Source organism: Colletotrichum graminicola, assembly GCF_000149035.1.
Source record: "Colletotrichum graminicola M1.001 genomic scaffold supercont1.37, whole genome shotgun sequence".
NCBI lineage: Eukaryota > Fungi > Ascomycota > Sordariomycetes > Glomerellales > Glomerellaceae > Colletotrichum > Colletotrichum graminicola.
The window spans coordinates 401,780-416,788 of record NW_007361041.1 but is presented as its reverse complement, the minus strand read 5'-3'; the positions used below and the strand labels follow the sequence as shown (position 1 = coordinate 416,788).

Genomic DNA, 15,009 nt, shown 5'->3' with positions numbered 1-15,009 from the left:
ATAATACCTAAATTATTATAATCTTTCCTAATAATATAAGGTAATACTTAGCCTTATATTATTATTCTTAATAACACTCTTGTTTTCTAATCTTCTTTTTAATAAGAAGAAATAACACCTTTAATACGCTAACACTCTCTTTTTATTAAATTATATAATAGTATAGTAAAAAAAGACCTAAATAACTATATGTTATTCATAGTTAAAAGAAATAGAAGAAGTAACTATCTAAAATAAGTAACTACACCTACCTTACTTATACCTATAGTTAATAGCTAGAGGATATTTTAACTTACCTACCTATAACTACTATTTTTTTATTTTCTAACTTATCTAACTTATTACTTTCCTTTATAATTTACTACTACCCTTTATATTATAATTTACCTTTACTTTCTATAACACTAGTAGTAGTTAAAGCTAATTATAAGTATAATATATAATCTTATAATTACACTATTAAGAAAACCTAAAGCTTTATAAGTAATTTTAACCTATATAAAGACATCCTTAACTAAAACACCTTTAACTTTAATAAATTTATTAATAAGGATATTAATAATAATAAGATATTTAAGTATATTAACTACCTTACTTAGGCTAGTGCTACTAGTAATTAGTAGCTTATAGAGGAGTACAGTAGTAGTACTATAAGACCTAGCTTTACCTCTATTAATCCTTTAGCCTAAGATAATAACTAACTAGACACTAGTATAAGTAGTATAAGTAAGAAAAGCTAAAATAATAAGGCTGCTATAAAGGACCCTAACTATAGTAATAAGGACACTAGTAATATAAATCTTAACCTTAACTTTAATAATAATAAAGTAAGTAGTAAAAACTCTAAGGTGTCTAAAGTCCTAACTAAAGAAATTAAACTTTTAGATAATATTTATAGTAAGACTAAGGAGGCTAATAAATATATTTAGTAATAAAAAGTAGTTAAGTAATAAAAGGAGTATAATAAGCTTTATAAATATATTAAGTAATACCTTAATATACTTAATTAAAATAGTACGCTATTAACTAAATAAAGCGCTATTAAGATAGCTAAGAATAAAATAGTAAAAAAGGTTACTATAGTAACTAAAGTAAAAGCACTTATTACTTTATATAAGGACGTATTTATTACTAAAAAGTTAATAATCCTTATTAAGAAAGAGGTAATTATACGCCTTAATAAAGCCTCTTATAGTAGTAGTAACTAGATACTATATAAAAAGACTAAGGTCTAGGTCTAGCGCTTCTATATAAGCTAATAAAGCTCTAACGCTAAATAGTTATATACCTCCTTAACCTTAAATAAGTACTTCTAATAGTAGATTATAGCCCCTATAGACACTATTCTTACTAATTATAAGGAAGGTAAACTATAGTCTAAAGAACTCCTTAGTTATATAGTGTTAATTAGCTTTATATTCTTATACTAACCTAAGTAAAGTAATTCTAAGGTTATAAGTACTTTTTTACTTATCTAGCGCCTAGACTATATCTTTATATTAGAAATTTAGTATACTTACTATATAAAGGGCTAATTATACCTAATTAACTAGCTAGAAAACTAGGTTACTAACCTTCCTACTAAAGTTAATAGGTATACTAAGTTAATTTATAAAAATATAAAAAACACTACTACCTTAGTAATAGCTATTAATAAGGCTAAGGTAGCTATAGTAGTATAAAGTAATATTAATAAGGCTATTAGAAAAAGCTTATATACTAAAGCTAAAAAGATTTACTAGTAAGTAGCCTAAATTAATAATATTAAGAAATAAATTAACACTATTAAAAATAAGGTTAAGAACCTTAACTATAAAGTAGATAATCTTAATACTTTTAATAAGTTTAAGGCTAGGGATTTTAAATAGTTATAAGACTAGGTTACCTTACTTATAAAGACACTTTACCTTTAGTAAGAGATATATACTACTACCTAAAGCGTTATTAGTAATATAAGCTTAGGTAGTAAAAGTAATAAGTAACCTTACCTAGTAAAAGAACTTAGTAGCCCTATAGGCTTATAAGGAAAAAAGCGCTAGGCTAAGGCTATTAACCTAAGTAATAATAATAATAAGTAAATAGTAAGATTAAAGTGTAAATAAATAACCTTAAGGCATAAGGCTATAATATAAAGGAGATAGAAAATAGTAGATATTACTTTCTTAATTAGCTCTTAAAGTATTTAGTAAAAGAAGATAAGGTCTTTTAAGGGGGGGTACTTATTATAAGATAAGGTAGTAAGTGCCTATAGTTAGGAGATAGATAGATAGTAAGGACTAGATACCTAATATATATATAATACGTTATATATACCTTAAGTATATATCCCTTTAGTAAGTAACCTTTTATAAAAGGAGGGTTAACTATAAATACACCTACTATCTATTACTTATCTTATTTTATATTATTTATTTCGCTCCTTATTATTATTTATTTTACTTTACTACTCTGCTGTTACGCTTTACCTTTACACTACGTCACTTTATAACACTACTATAGCCTAGTTTTATTCTATTAGAACTATAACGGCTGCTAGGAAGGCTGTGTTATTTACCTAGAGCACTTATTATCTATTACTTTTTTCTTATTATTATGTAACTTATACTATAGTTCTTTTATTCTAGGGAGTTATCTGTCTGTTCCTAGTTTTCTTGTTTATATAAATACTGTTACTGCCTATTGTCTGCCTGTTAGGTAGGGTAATATGGCCTGTAGCTTGTTAGGTTATAACACCTTATAGGTAAGATTTTTTTAAAGCTATATATAAAATTACCTAAAGTTAGAGGTTTATTTAGGTTAAAGCGTTCTTAGTATATTATATCTTTAAGCTTATTACTTTTATTAAGGTATATATATTTCTTTACTATATAGTAGTAAAGAAAAGATTTATAAAAATAATAAAAATAATAAAAATAATATAATAGTATAAATTAAGATAGTTATACTACTACTTAATATAGCCTTTTTAGTAGCTATTATAGTTTTAATAAGGTAAAGCTAGGCTATAGTAGTGTTATAAAGTAATATAGTATAAAAGTAAAGCGTAATAGTAAAGTAGTAAAGTAAGATAAATAATAATAAGAAGCTAAATAAATAATATAAAATAAGATAGGTAATAAATAGAAGGTATATTTATAGTTAACCTTTTTTTTATAAAGGGTTACTTACTAAAGAGATATATACCTAAGGTATATATAATATATTATATATATATTAGGTATTTAGTCCTTACTATCTATCTATCTCCTAACTATAGGCACTTACTACCTTGTCCTATAATAATAGCTAGCTAACTTTAAGGTTTTTAGTATTTAGTTTCTTATTAATATTATTAATTATAGCTTATATATAAGCTATATTACTATTATCTTACTTTATATATTATTAGATCCTTTTATATATATCTTAAGGAAAGCTTACTTTATTATTAGATCTTTTAATATCTTTTATTTCCTTATTTAGGCTCCTAGCTAAGGTAGTTAGGTTTTTTCTAAGGCTAGAGGAAGTTAAATTTATCTTAAGTATAAATATTATAAAATACTATTAAGTAAGTATTAAGGTTAACTTACTTAATAAAAGTAATTAAAGTATTATAGCTAGTTTCTAGATAGTAAGGTTTTTACTAATAGTAAGTAAAAGTAAGTACTTAGTTAATAGTATTTATTTTTATTATTATTTTATTAATTACTAGGTAATTAGTTAAAGCTAAGGTTATAAGGTAGCTTATATAGCTTCTTATTAATTAAATTACTAAGGTTAAATACTAAAAAGTATTTAGAGAATATATTATAAGTTAATTACTAAAGAGCTATAAAAGTCTATCTTTATATATATTTAAGTTTATCTTATATATAAGTCCTAGTTATTCTCTAAACTACCTTACTAACTAATAGTTTAAAGGTTATATAAGTACTTACTTAGGTATTTACTAAGTACTTATCTTACTTATAAATAAGTGCTTATTCTTTTTCTTATCTTATACTTATAATTATATAACTTATACTATAGTTCTTCTGTCCTAGGGAGTTATTTGTCCTTCTTATATCTTGTCTATATAAATACTGCTACTACTAGTTATCTACCTGTTAGGTAGGGTAATATAGCCTGTAACTTATTAGGTTATAACACCTATATAAAGGCAGCACCTATATATTAATTTATAGCGCCTATATATCAATTCCTAATTAATTAACATAAGGATATTACTACTAGTTATACGCTTTAATATTAATTATAATAATTATTTCTATTTACCTTTTTTAACTCCTTAGTCCTATAGAGCTTTTTCTTTTATATCCTTCTAGTAACTAGTTTATTTGGTCCTAGCCTCACTCTGGTGCCCCCCTAGGGCCCTGCCCTAGGCACCTGACATAGATATACTAAACGCGTGTTATAGTTGGCCTTTATTTTTAAAAACATGGTGTCCTGTATTCCATAGTATCCACCACCGACGCTGGGCGACAATTTTGGTCTACTTGAGAGACAGCTCGGCGGCACAATCACCCTCGTGAGCCATCCTCTGGTGCAGGCTTCTCGACGTATCTGCCGTGAGTTGAGTTTATAGCTGGCAAAGCCTTGGCCTGCGATGGTGAAAACGGTGGGTGATTGGGGGATGATGTGTCGCGAAGCCGGGTTAGGCGGCGCAGAGTGGCATGGTGGGCTGGCATGGTGGTAGGCTGTTTGTCGTTGTTGTCGTGGAAAATCTATGGTCCTGGACCTGGTCCGGACGGAGGAGAGGGGCGCATCCTCACCAGAGTTTGCAGTGCATACTAGTGTACCTACGTCAGGCTTCTGGGTGCAGTTTGATTGGCACTTGTGCCATCTGTGTCTCTACCAAAGGCATAACCAAGGCATCACAATACACCGCCTGTGGTTATCGTGCAGCGTCGAGGATGTAGCACCCGCCGGCACGCAGATGCAGTGTACCGGCGAGTGAGTCGACTGTTCCGTTCCGGCTTCTTGGCCGGGTTGAAATGTGGTCGGAAAAACCTGCCACCTAACAAAAAAAAAAAAACCCTGGCTCGTGCAGGTGCCGCTTGTACCTGTGTACCTCATACAAGCTAACAGCCTAGCTCGAAACAACCGCGCCAGTCGGCTTACTAATCAGAGCAGATGGCTGCAAGCAAAAATTGGGTTTGACACACTCTTTCTTGCAGGGTGCCATCGGCGGTGCGACGGAACGTCGTTGAAATAGAGTTTAATATCCTCCGGCCGACGGTCGGGCGTTGACGGGACGAGACCGTAAGGGACCCTGGCTTGACGAAGCGATAGTTAGGTATATTCATAGATGGAGTAAGCCCCTGATAAGCAGCGGCCGATTTGTACCAGCGTGATATGCAACGTCCTTATCTATGGAACCTAAGCCGGTTAACCTGTCTACTGTATGAGTTAGATGCCGTTTTCGACCTGACCCGCTGTACGGGCCCACTAGTTGCAAGACTTGGGCCCCTCCGAGCATCTTCCACACATCGCCAGACGTCCAAGTCTCCACATATCCAAATCTCACCCGCGCGTCGACTATGGGCCCCGGCCCCGCCAAGTGACGCTCTCGGCCTGTTACGCCAGCACCTCTTTTACCTAGTCCCCGTCCTATATGGCATATCGCCATTCAGACTGCCAAAGAGCAGCAAGGTAGACGAATGACACAGATGTAGGTGTTTGATCTGGTAGATAGGCATCTAGGTACCCTGACATGAGCATCAAGTGCAACATTTTGAGAAGAGACCCCGTCGTAAGTGCCCACTAGCAACTCGTCAAGTTCCCTAATTAGAATGTGGGGAAATAGATTAATTGATCGTTACGCAAGGGTGATCGGATCCCTGAGAAGATTGGGTTATATGTCTGTTGGCATGGCCCTTCGCTTTTGGCACGTCTCTTATTCCAAGGTCACCTGGTACTTGTCCCCAGCCGTCGACAACATGCAATACTCTAGCGCTACCGTTGGCCTAGTGCCCTTCTTGGAGACTGCTTATGCTGCGTTTGGGCTCATTGAGTCTAATTGAACATACAGATTCGATACCAATGGTGACCTCATATTCGAAGTGAGTCGGTGCGTCGAGCCCGCAGAAGGGTTCCCAAGTGCTTGCTGCCTATCTGACGAGCGGCAGCAATACTGATGAGGATGCAGGTTCTAATTAGTCTTTCTCCGTCAGCTAAGCAAAACTTGTAACATTTATTCATTTACAGGTATATTTCTTCAGACGACTTCCAGCAAGCACAAGTACAGGTCCCTCCTGCCGTCTAATGAACGCTGCTCTAGCCCGAGACCCGAAATCGTCGACACCATTAGGTACTCTCCTCTCCGCCCCAAGCTTGTCCTACAAAGTATACAAAAGCACCGCGACACAGGAATCCTACGCCTGCATCATCGGCTCACTGTCACTGCTACTGTCACCGTCGGAGACGGAGGTAGAGTCGTATTCCCTGGGACGGTTGATTCTGGGCAGACTGGTCATACGTCGACGTGCCTTTTCGATGGGCCCCAGGCCTGTGCTACGTGTTTCCCGAGAGCGTCCACCTTAGCTGCAATGCTTAACGTGGGCCTCGCTCTGACAATTGAAATGATAGCAGTTGGCTGGTCTGTCTTGTTGTTGCTGCTGCTGCTGCTGCTTCTCTGCAGCAGTGGCGGCAAGTCTGAGACGTAGGCAGTAACAACAGTGCTGCTGCTGTTTGGGCACTTGCCTGCGTTAATGCTGTCGAAGAAGTCTTGCATGTCTGCCGACGCGGCAAGCTAACACGCCAGGGCCATGCCGGCCAAGGTTTAGCTAAGGACCCTAATGATGGGCTCCAACCGGGTGCAAAGTCGGTCCAGCTAGGCCTTGTTGTCTGCAGGCACAGGCGGAGTTGCTGGACGGGGGATAATTGGCTGTATACGTCCAACGAGGATGGGCAGGTTTCGAGACGGAGGCTGTACAATTCTCCTGAAGGCGTACAGCTGTGAAGACGGACAAGGCTTGGTGATTCGTCGTGGATGGCGGTGACGGGGCATGCACCACCTTGTAGTTGTTTTTGTTTGTGGAAGAGACGGCCGTCGAGAAAGGCGCCACCAACCAGAGCGATAGTAATGGCTACGACAGCGACGGCGACGGCGGCGGCCAAGGTGGCAAAGCAATGCGTTGGCGAGGATCTGTTTTGGCCAGGTGATGGCGGCGGTACTGGCGGCAGGGGGGCAGAGGGAACGGAGGACCGGGTGGTTGAGAGCCAAACGGGTTCACCATGTCGAAGACTTGGGGGATGTCGGGAACGTAGTAGGAGGGCAGGGGGCAGGGCATGATCAGCGGCGTGATGTAGGTGGACAGAGACAAGTCGAAGTGTAGCGAGATGGGCTTGGACGGGTCTGCGACCAAGCCGGAATGGAAGCAGAGCTCACACGACTGGAATTGGGAGTCAAGGGATGGTTCTGATGTCGTCGTCCTCGTCGTCCTCGTCGTTAGGCTTAGGGTTAGGACGACGATTGACGAATCGGCGACGGAGAAGACATTGATACCGGTGGCGGGGATACGCAAAGAGAAGCGCACGGCAGCAAAGGTATCGCGGGGGTGTGAGGTGACTGGGCGTTGACGAAGGGCTGGGTCGAAGTCCATGTCGGTTGGGGCAACTGGAATGCCGTAGGCAGTCAGCAAGGAATCAACAACAGACGGACGGATAGATTATGAACGAACGAATAACGGGCGGCAAATCCGAGACGGGCAAACAACCAACGACGACGGCTGTTAGAAGAGCCGAAGCAATTACATAGGAACCCCCATCCCTGTTGCCACTCGGCGATGAATCAATTACAGGTTTAAAGAGAACAAATTTACCAAAAGTATAATCAATGTACGCACAACAGAGGTATTCAATCGGGGAACTGGGCTAGGGCTACGGTCGTGGACTGGTCGGTGTGTTGTTAGCTTGTTTGGTCGTTTTCTTTTTTTCTGCTCGCGTGTTTCCACCAAGATTCCCCCAAACATCCATCTCTCCTGATTTTTCAATCATGTACACGACAGCCAGTAAGGCATCTAGGTATATTCACGCCCTGTCGAGCTGATGTCCCCCTCCTTGCCTCTTTTTGTCTCGAGCTGGACGATACACGGAGCGATACCAGTGCCACCACGTCTGAGTTGCTGCATCTGTCACCACTTGCTGTTGCTGCCGTTGCTGCCGTTGCTGCTGCTGCTGCTGTTGCTGATGATGTTGCCCCTCACCATTGGTTTCGCCTTGTACTAGTCGGCTTCTGTTGTTCTCATTAGACTTTAGCAAGACTGCTGTTGGCCTTTTTGAGGGCCGGCTGAACCGTCGGCCTGTCGGCTAATGGAGAAACTGGATAACGCCTCTCCCAGGCTGGAATCGACGGAGCCTTGGGAGTACATGTTGTCCTCCTTTTTTGCCAACACGTGCTCTGCCTCCGACTCTTCCTCCTCTGCCACGCGTGTCTCCTCCTTCTCGTCCTCACCTGCCTTACCTGGCTCCTGCCTTGCCTGCTCTTAGCTCTTGACTCTTACACTTGTAACCTCCTGCCTTGCCTTTTAATTTTGCTAATATGATTTCTCTTAACTGCCTTTCACCTGCTATTGAAATTACTTCATTATTTAACCTACTGTGCAACCACTCCCATTTTGCATCGGTACCAACCTAATTCAATCCAGAAATTCAGCAAACTTTAATTAACACAAGTATTAGCTACTGGATAAGTATGTATTTTATCTGGTACAACTTTAACTTTCGGAGATAGAATTTACTAATAGGTATTTGAAGGATTACCATGACTTCGCCCAACAAACATTCTCGACGCAAGTCCCTCCACGAACTGTTCACAAACCTGGACATACCGCACGTTGAGAGCCATTCACCTCCTCCCAGTCCAAAGAAAAGAAAGATGATGCGAAACGGTCTTCACTCCACGATATCTAGGGCTTGGCCCGTAGGATCCGTCCAAGGCAAAGAGGTCATGTCGATGACGATCCGCGCCGATGACGTGTACCTCCAATACTCCAAGGATCAAGATCCCAAGAAGCTTTTTGAAAAGGCTTCTAGCTGGTTTTCAACGCTCCAGAACACGAGCTTGAACAGCACGCAGACAGATCTCGTACTCAAAGAGACGCACGACGCGATCATTCGTGCCATATTCGGATCAAACATGATCGAGAGAGCTGGTCTTGGATGGGACATCACTGTTCATCTCTGTCGCAAGATACTTGCCGGCGAAGATGTTAAGGACATCCCCGAGCGTTCAATCGAGTACCAAAGCGAACTTCTTGAAATGTACAGCAAACAAAGCAACCTCAAGGGTATGCCTGCTCAGTACATCCTCCGAGGCCGCCGCGAAATCATCCAGCATGCGCGCGCTTTCCAATACATCATCCACACCTTCGTCGTTGAGCAACAAGATCTTACCGAGGAAGTCATTAAGGAAACACATCGTATCCTTACCAAAGGAGTACCTATCGTCCAAGAGGGATTTCCAGATATTCCTGCAGAAGATTACAGTGGCATCTATCGCAAAGTCCATGTCGGTGCGGGCTCGACTATGTTTACTGTTCCCCAATTCATTCCAGCCAAAATGAGAGAGCTATGCGACAACCTCAAGGCAGAGCTGGAGGAAGCAAAGGAACGGAACTGCATTGATCCATTCTCAATCGCGTCCAAGTACTCAATGGAGTTTGTGCAAATCCATCCATTCCAAGATGGAAATGGACGAACCTGTCGCATGATACTCAACGCCATCCTCTGCCGTTATGCAGGTATCGTCATCCCGATTGGAGAACAAGGAGAGGAAAGGGAGGAGTATATCAATATCAAGAAGCGGGCAAGCGAGACAATGGATGGACATGGGGAATACGCTACATTTGTGCTTGCGCGAGCTGTCACTCGCCTTCGAGGACTCAAGAAGAAGCTAGCGGGCAAGGCTAAATAAGTATCATAGAGACCTTCGAATGAGACCTAATGTTCTTAAAGCATTCTCTTTCTGCTCCTTGAAACGCCATATCTATAAGTTCCACCAGATGCGGCTGCGCAATATCACTTTTATGCTTCAGCAAGCTAAATCGGGATTCAGTTCATCAAGAATCACATCCGAGCAGGCTCGCTCTCCTTTCCCACACTCAAGGGCTTCTCTCAGAGCAGCCTCAATAATGACAGAACCGCAGCCCGTATTTACAATAAATATACCATTTTTCATTGCTCCAGAAATCTGGAGGCCCAATTAGGCCTGTTATATGTTCGTTCAATAGATAGTTAAGGGGCACTATATCAGGCTTCTCTAGGAGACTATAGACGGTTTGGCAGTAAACTACATCATACTTAGCTTCTTCTTCAGGAGGAAGTTGTTAACAATCATGTTATATAATCTTGAAGTTAAAACCGCCACCTTATTCACAAGTCACTACACCAAAATGACTTTTGGTTCACAATTATGTAATTAGTTGATGTATAGTCATTACAGTGGCATACCTTTCCAATTACACGCATTCCTATGATCCCCAAGTCAGGCCTAAGGGGTCTCTCCTAGGCAAACGTCCAGGCACCTCTCCCCATATTCCAGCTTTTGCGCTCCTTTCATCATTATTTGGGTTAAGTAAAACAGCCAACCTCAGAAAGATAGCCATGTCCGCCGTTACCTCTGCAACAGCGTTTATAGTATTGCAGAACCATATGTTTTCAGAAGCCATCCACTTGGCGTCAAACTCAATAAACCCCGCGCCAGCAGATGTATGTGATGATTTCACAGTTCGGAACAAACCTTGATCAAAAGGCTCATGGGGCGGGGTTCCCATGCGGATAAGAAAGGCATCAATAGGTTCATTCTTCTCTAGATACCCTCAGGCAGCATTGCAATTGTTGCCTCACAGTCAGTAGTGAATTCAGACTTGAAATCGGCAAGATAGTCGTCACCGACGTACTTGGGAGCGCCGAGGGCAATGACACCGGGTTATCGGGAGCGCAAATCATCACATCGAAGAAGAGCCATTGTCGACTGGAATCTAACGGCTGCGAAGAGTATGGATACCAGATAGCCACAATTAGTAAGGAACGGTAAATTGATCAGGCTGGAGAGGTCTCGCAACGTAAGACCTCAGGTGATAGTAAACTGATTCGTTGCTTTGAAATACGACGAACATATGTCACGTAACGCGGAACCATTCCCAGTGTTCACAGCAATGGGGCGTATCACGCCGAATACGCTAGGCTATCAACATGACTCCACTGCGGAGGCCCGAAACAGGGAAGGTCGGATCCTTCCGAGCAAGGGTACATCGTCAGTGCTCCTCAAGAGGGTCGAGCTCGGCATGACCCGAGTCTAGACTCTAGATAATCTTCGTTTGTGAATTACTCGACATTAGGTTTCGAGCGACGTGAAGTCATCAAATCGTGCATGCGGAGAAGGTTCCGTGCCCATTTGTAAGACATCCGAGTCGAGCGCCTCGTTGATTGTTAAAAGTTTCAACGCAAGAACACTGCCCAGACTGAGTTTTGAAAACAACTAATTACTTATATCCGTCCATTAAAGATGTCGATGAATGGGCTTACAGTGGAAAACACCCTTCCGTCTCTTGGTTTATCGTCATTGACTTAGTCATTTGGCTTATCAAAGGAAACGACCGTGTCCAATCACTGTATGGGTTGCCTGAAGGTCGGTGAATGTCTGAGGGTTCAAAGGTGCCACAAGTTGTAACCCCGTCGAAATATGACAGCACTCGTAGACTGTTTCGTGGACGCTGGGCTAATTTGTGTGATGCTTGATTACAATTAATAACACTTTGATCCACTGTTCTCGACGCCCGAATTTACAAATGTCCCTGATGAATTCACAGCTGCTGACCTAAAGTGTATAACATTATATAATGGGGGTACGTAATTTTGTAGTTATGCCACTAAGCCCAGATGAATTTATTTTGAAATTGTCTAGTTCGTGCTGTCTGTAGTTGAATTATAATTGCTGTTGTATGGAATCCCGTTTCGTCTTCAAATGGGCTTTTGCATATTATTAATGCTCAATTTCGAGAGTAAACCAAGCCTGCCTCTTTAGCGTCTGCATAAACGCATCCGCGCTACCCGGAAACCCCCGAGTCCGGAGGTCGAATGCGGAGTAGATAGCCTCTTCTCGGTAATGCCGAAACCCCGCACGCGTCGAGATTGTTCCGGTATGTGGAGTTAAGCAAGCTAGCGTCGACTAATACTACCTTTGAATTTACGGATCGCATTACTCGCTCAGAGCGAGGAGCTACTCTATTTCTGAAAGCTCTGTTTTCCTGTATCTGTTTGCTTCCATGCAGCGTCTATAAGTCTGTACTTAGCGACAGACACACTTTACTCTTGATACGGTGTATCACAACAGCAAATACTACAAACCACCAACACGGTCTCCTTGACATCGACTTTCCTTCAGCGCAACCTAGGACGTACTTTTGACAGCTCACAAAGCTACATCCCGCAATCATGTCGACTGGTGTTGTCTCCGCCCTTCAACCTCCCCCCCTAGGTCAGCCAGGGCCAGGTAGCACATATGTCGATGCGGACACACTCAGAACGGCCTTCGCCCTCGCCATGTCTGCGATGTATAAATCTGAGGTGCCGTTGTATGGAGATTTGATTCAGATCGTTCAGCGAGTCAATCACGAAGCGCAAGCCAAGAGACTGAATGGCCTCGACGATGCGGTTTTTATGGAAGCAAGTACCGAGCGTCTCACTCTTGAGAGACACGGCGCAATTCGCCTTGGAACCCCCAAGGAGCTTCACACCGTGAGGCGAATATTCGCAGTGCTTGGGATGCATCCTGTTGGATATTACGACCTTTCAGTTGCCGGATTACCTATGCATGCAACCTGCTTTCGACCGATATCGACCAAGTCCCTTCAACGCAACCCCTTTCGAGTTTTCACCACTCTTCTTCGCCCGGACCTACTTACATCGGGGACGGCTCGCGACGTCTCTCTGGAACTCCTTGACAAACGCAACATTTTTAGTGATGCTCTCATCGAACTCCTTGTTGCGGCAGAAAATTCCCCGGACGGTTGTCTGACCTCCGAGCAAGGAGAGCAATTTGTTTCTGAGGCTCTCAAGACCTTCAGCTGGCAGTCTATAGCTGCAGCAACCTATGAGCAGTATAACTTGCTATGCAACGAGCATCCCGTCCTTGCGGATATTGCTTGCTTCGGCTCTTCTCATATCAATCATCTGACACCGCGGGCCTTGGACATCACCGCTGCCCAACAGGCAATGGTTGCCGCTGGAATGGCAGTCAAAAGCCGTATCGAGGGCCCGCCAGTAAGGAGATGTCCCATCCTCCTTCGGCAAACTAGCTTTCTTGCTCTTGAAGAAAAGATTCGGTTCGCTGGAACTGAAGAGCAAGACTTTGTCGACAGCTTCCACAAGGCCAGATTCGGCGAGATTGAGGAAAGGGGTGCGGCAGTAACCCCCGCTGGTCGGCAACTTTATGATGAGTTGTTGAACGAGGCAATGGAGACAGCACAGAAGACTGGGAAAAGTAATGACCCGGTCGCTGTGGACCAACTTTTGGAGCAAGCCTTCCAGAAATATCCCGATGACTGGGAGGAGTTACGAAGTCGGGGCCTTATATACTCCCAGTATAAGTGTACCCATGACGCCATGACGAAGATGAAAAATCTGTCAAATCTGGCCAGTATGGAATCGTCTGTCTTCCTGGACCAACTCGTCTCTGAAGGTATTCTGAAGGCCTCGCCCATCACGTACGAGGACTTTCTGCCCTTCTCGGCTGCAGGCATATTCCAGTCGAACTTGCAGAAAAATAGCGGAGGGGAACCAACTGTTACCACTAAGATGCCGGTAAAGTCGGACATGAAAGCCTACGAGAATGCTCTTCAGACGGAGATACTTGACTCAAACGAGCTTTATGAGCAAATTCAAAGGAATAGTCTAGACCGGTGTGCTAAGGAATTGGGTGTAAGCTTGGACATGTGGTAATGCTTTTTGTTTTTTGAAACTAGGTACAACGCTGGCTCATCAAGCTGTGTCGGTGTTGATACATGTACTCCGGTAGAAGTTTAGAACTAGAACAACACTTTCATCACAACTCCATAACATCCAAATAGTATTTCGCCCTTTGTTTCTTAGACGTCTCCACCCTCATATTCTGCAGTACTCCTGATCATACTGCTGTTTTCATCTCGTATTGAGTCTAGCTTCCCAAAGCTAGATGGAACTGTATGGGTTTTCACCCATGCTGCATGGTGACATACGCCGCGAGTCTTACGACTGCTGCGAGTAGCTACAGCGACTCATCAATTTCGAGGATGAAATTGTAGTTGATTTCAATGCCGGTTCTAGAGTTGTTTTCAGGCTGGAGGGAAATAAACTTAGCACTTTGACAAGATGCGTCTCAGGTTTCAATCTTCTCTCACTCCCTGCAGTAACTCCTGCACCAACCACTCAGACCCATGGGGGGTCGTCAAGGCGTCCAATCCCATGATCCAGTCCTGCACTATGCAACTTTTCCTGCGGTCATGCCATACCTATGTCCTTCATTGCAGACCATGTCAACGGTTCACTGAGAGGATGTTTCGAATATGTCTCGAGATGATGTTGCCGACTCCCATCGCTCAGCAATGATGATAAGAACGGTTGATCATACCATGCATGTGGTAACCATATTGGTTTGTCTAGTAGTTTCTCGTACACGCTTGGGTCTCCATAAACAGTAGAGGTACGTTAAACCGCTGAGAAACGGTCTGTGTAGGCTACCCCGAGTGAACTGAACTGAAGAGCTTTGGTATAGTCGACGATATTGAACACACATCTCTCGTGCTCAGATAGTGCACCCCTCAGAGGCTCGCTCCGTGATTTAGGAATCAGCTGTCATCACATTTGCAGTACCATCTGGTGTTGGATGGGTCTTAAGGAACCCCACCATAAAGTGACGATGCAGCAACAGAACCGATTGATCCTAGGAACAAGAAGTGAATACCGACAGTGGATGTGATCGTGATCAGTCCAACTGACCGGCCCTGTTCGTGCGCTATTCTTGCAGCTCCTGACGGATGCCTTCAACCG

The 15,009-nt window shown here is 42.2% G+C and overlaps 3 protein-coding genes across 3 annotated transcripts; 2 read left to right on the top strand and 1 right to left on the bottom strand.

Annotated features, from left to right (window-relative positions):
• Positions 1–6,811: 6,811 nt before the first annotated feature.
• GLRG_08273 (uncharacterized protein) lies at positions 6,812–7,583 on the bottom strand (the record flags this gene model as incomplete). Its single annotated transcript, XM_008098958.1, has 3 exons — positions 6,812–6,846; positions 6,933–7,126; positions 7,207–7,583. 3 exons carry the CDS (start codon positions 7,581–7,583, stop codon positions 6,812–6,814), a joined length of 606 nt encoding a protein of 201 aa, XP_008097149.1.
• Positions 7,584–8,929: 1,346 nt separating this feature from the next.
• Positions 8,930–9,895, top strand: GLRG_08272 (fic/DOC family protein; the record flags this gene model as incomplete). The annotated part of the gene is made up of 1 exon (XM_008098957.1): positions 8,930–9,895. The coding sequence occupies one exon, from the start codon at positions 8,930–8,932 to the stop codon at positions 9,893–9,895; it is 966 nt and encodes a 321-aa protein (XP_008097148.1).
• A 2,522-nt stretch (positions 9,896–12,417) lies between these two features.
• On the top strand, positions 12,418–13,923 carry GLRG_08271 (uncharacterized protein; the record flags this gene model as incomplete). The annotated part of the gene is made up of 1 exon (XM_008098956.1): positions 12,418–13,923. One exon carries the CDS (start codon positions 12,418–12,420, stop codon positions 13,921–13,923), a length of 1,506 nt encoding a protein of 501 aa, XP_008097147.1.
• Positions 13,924–15,009: the final 1,086 nt, after the last annotated feature.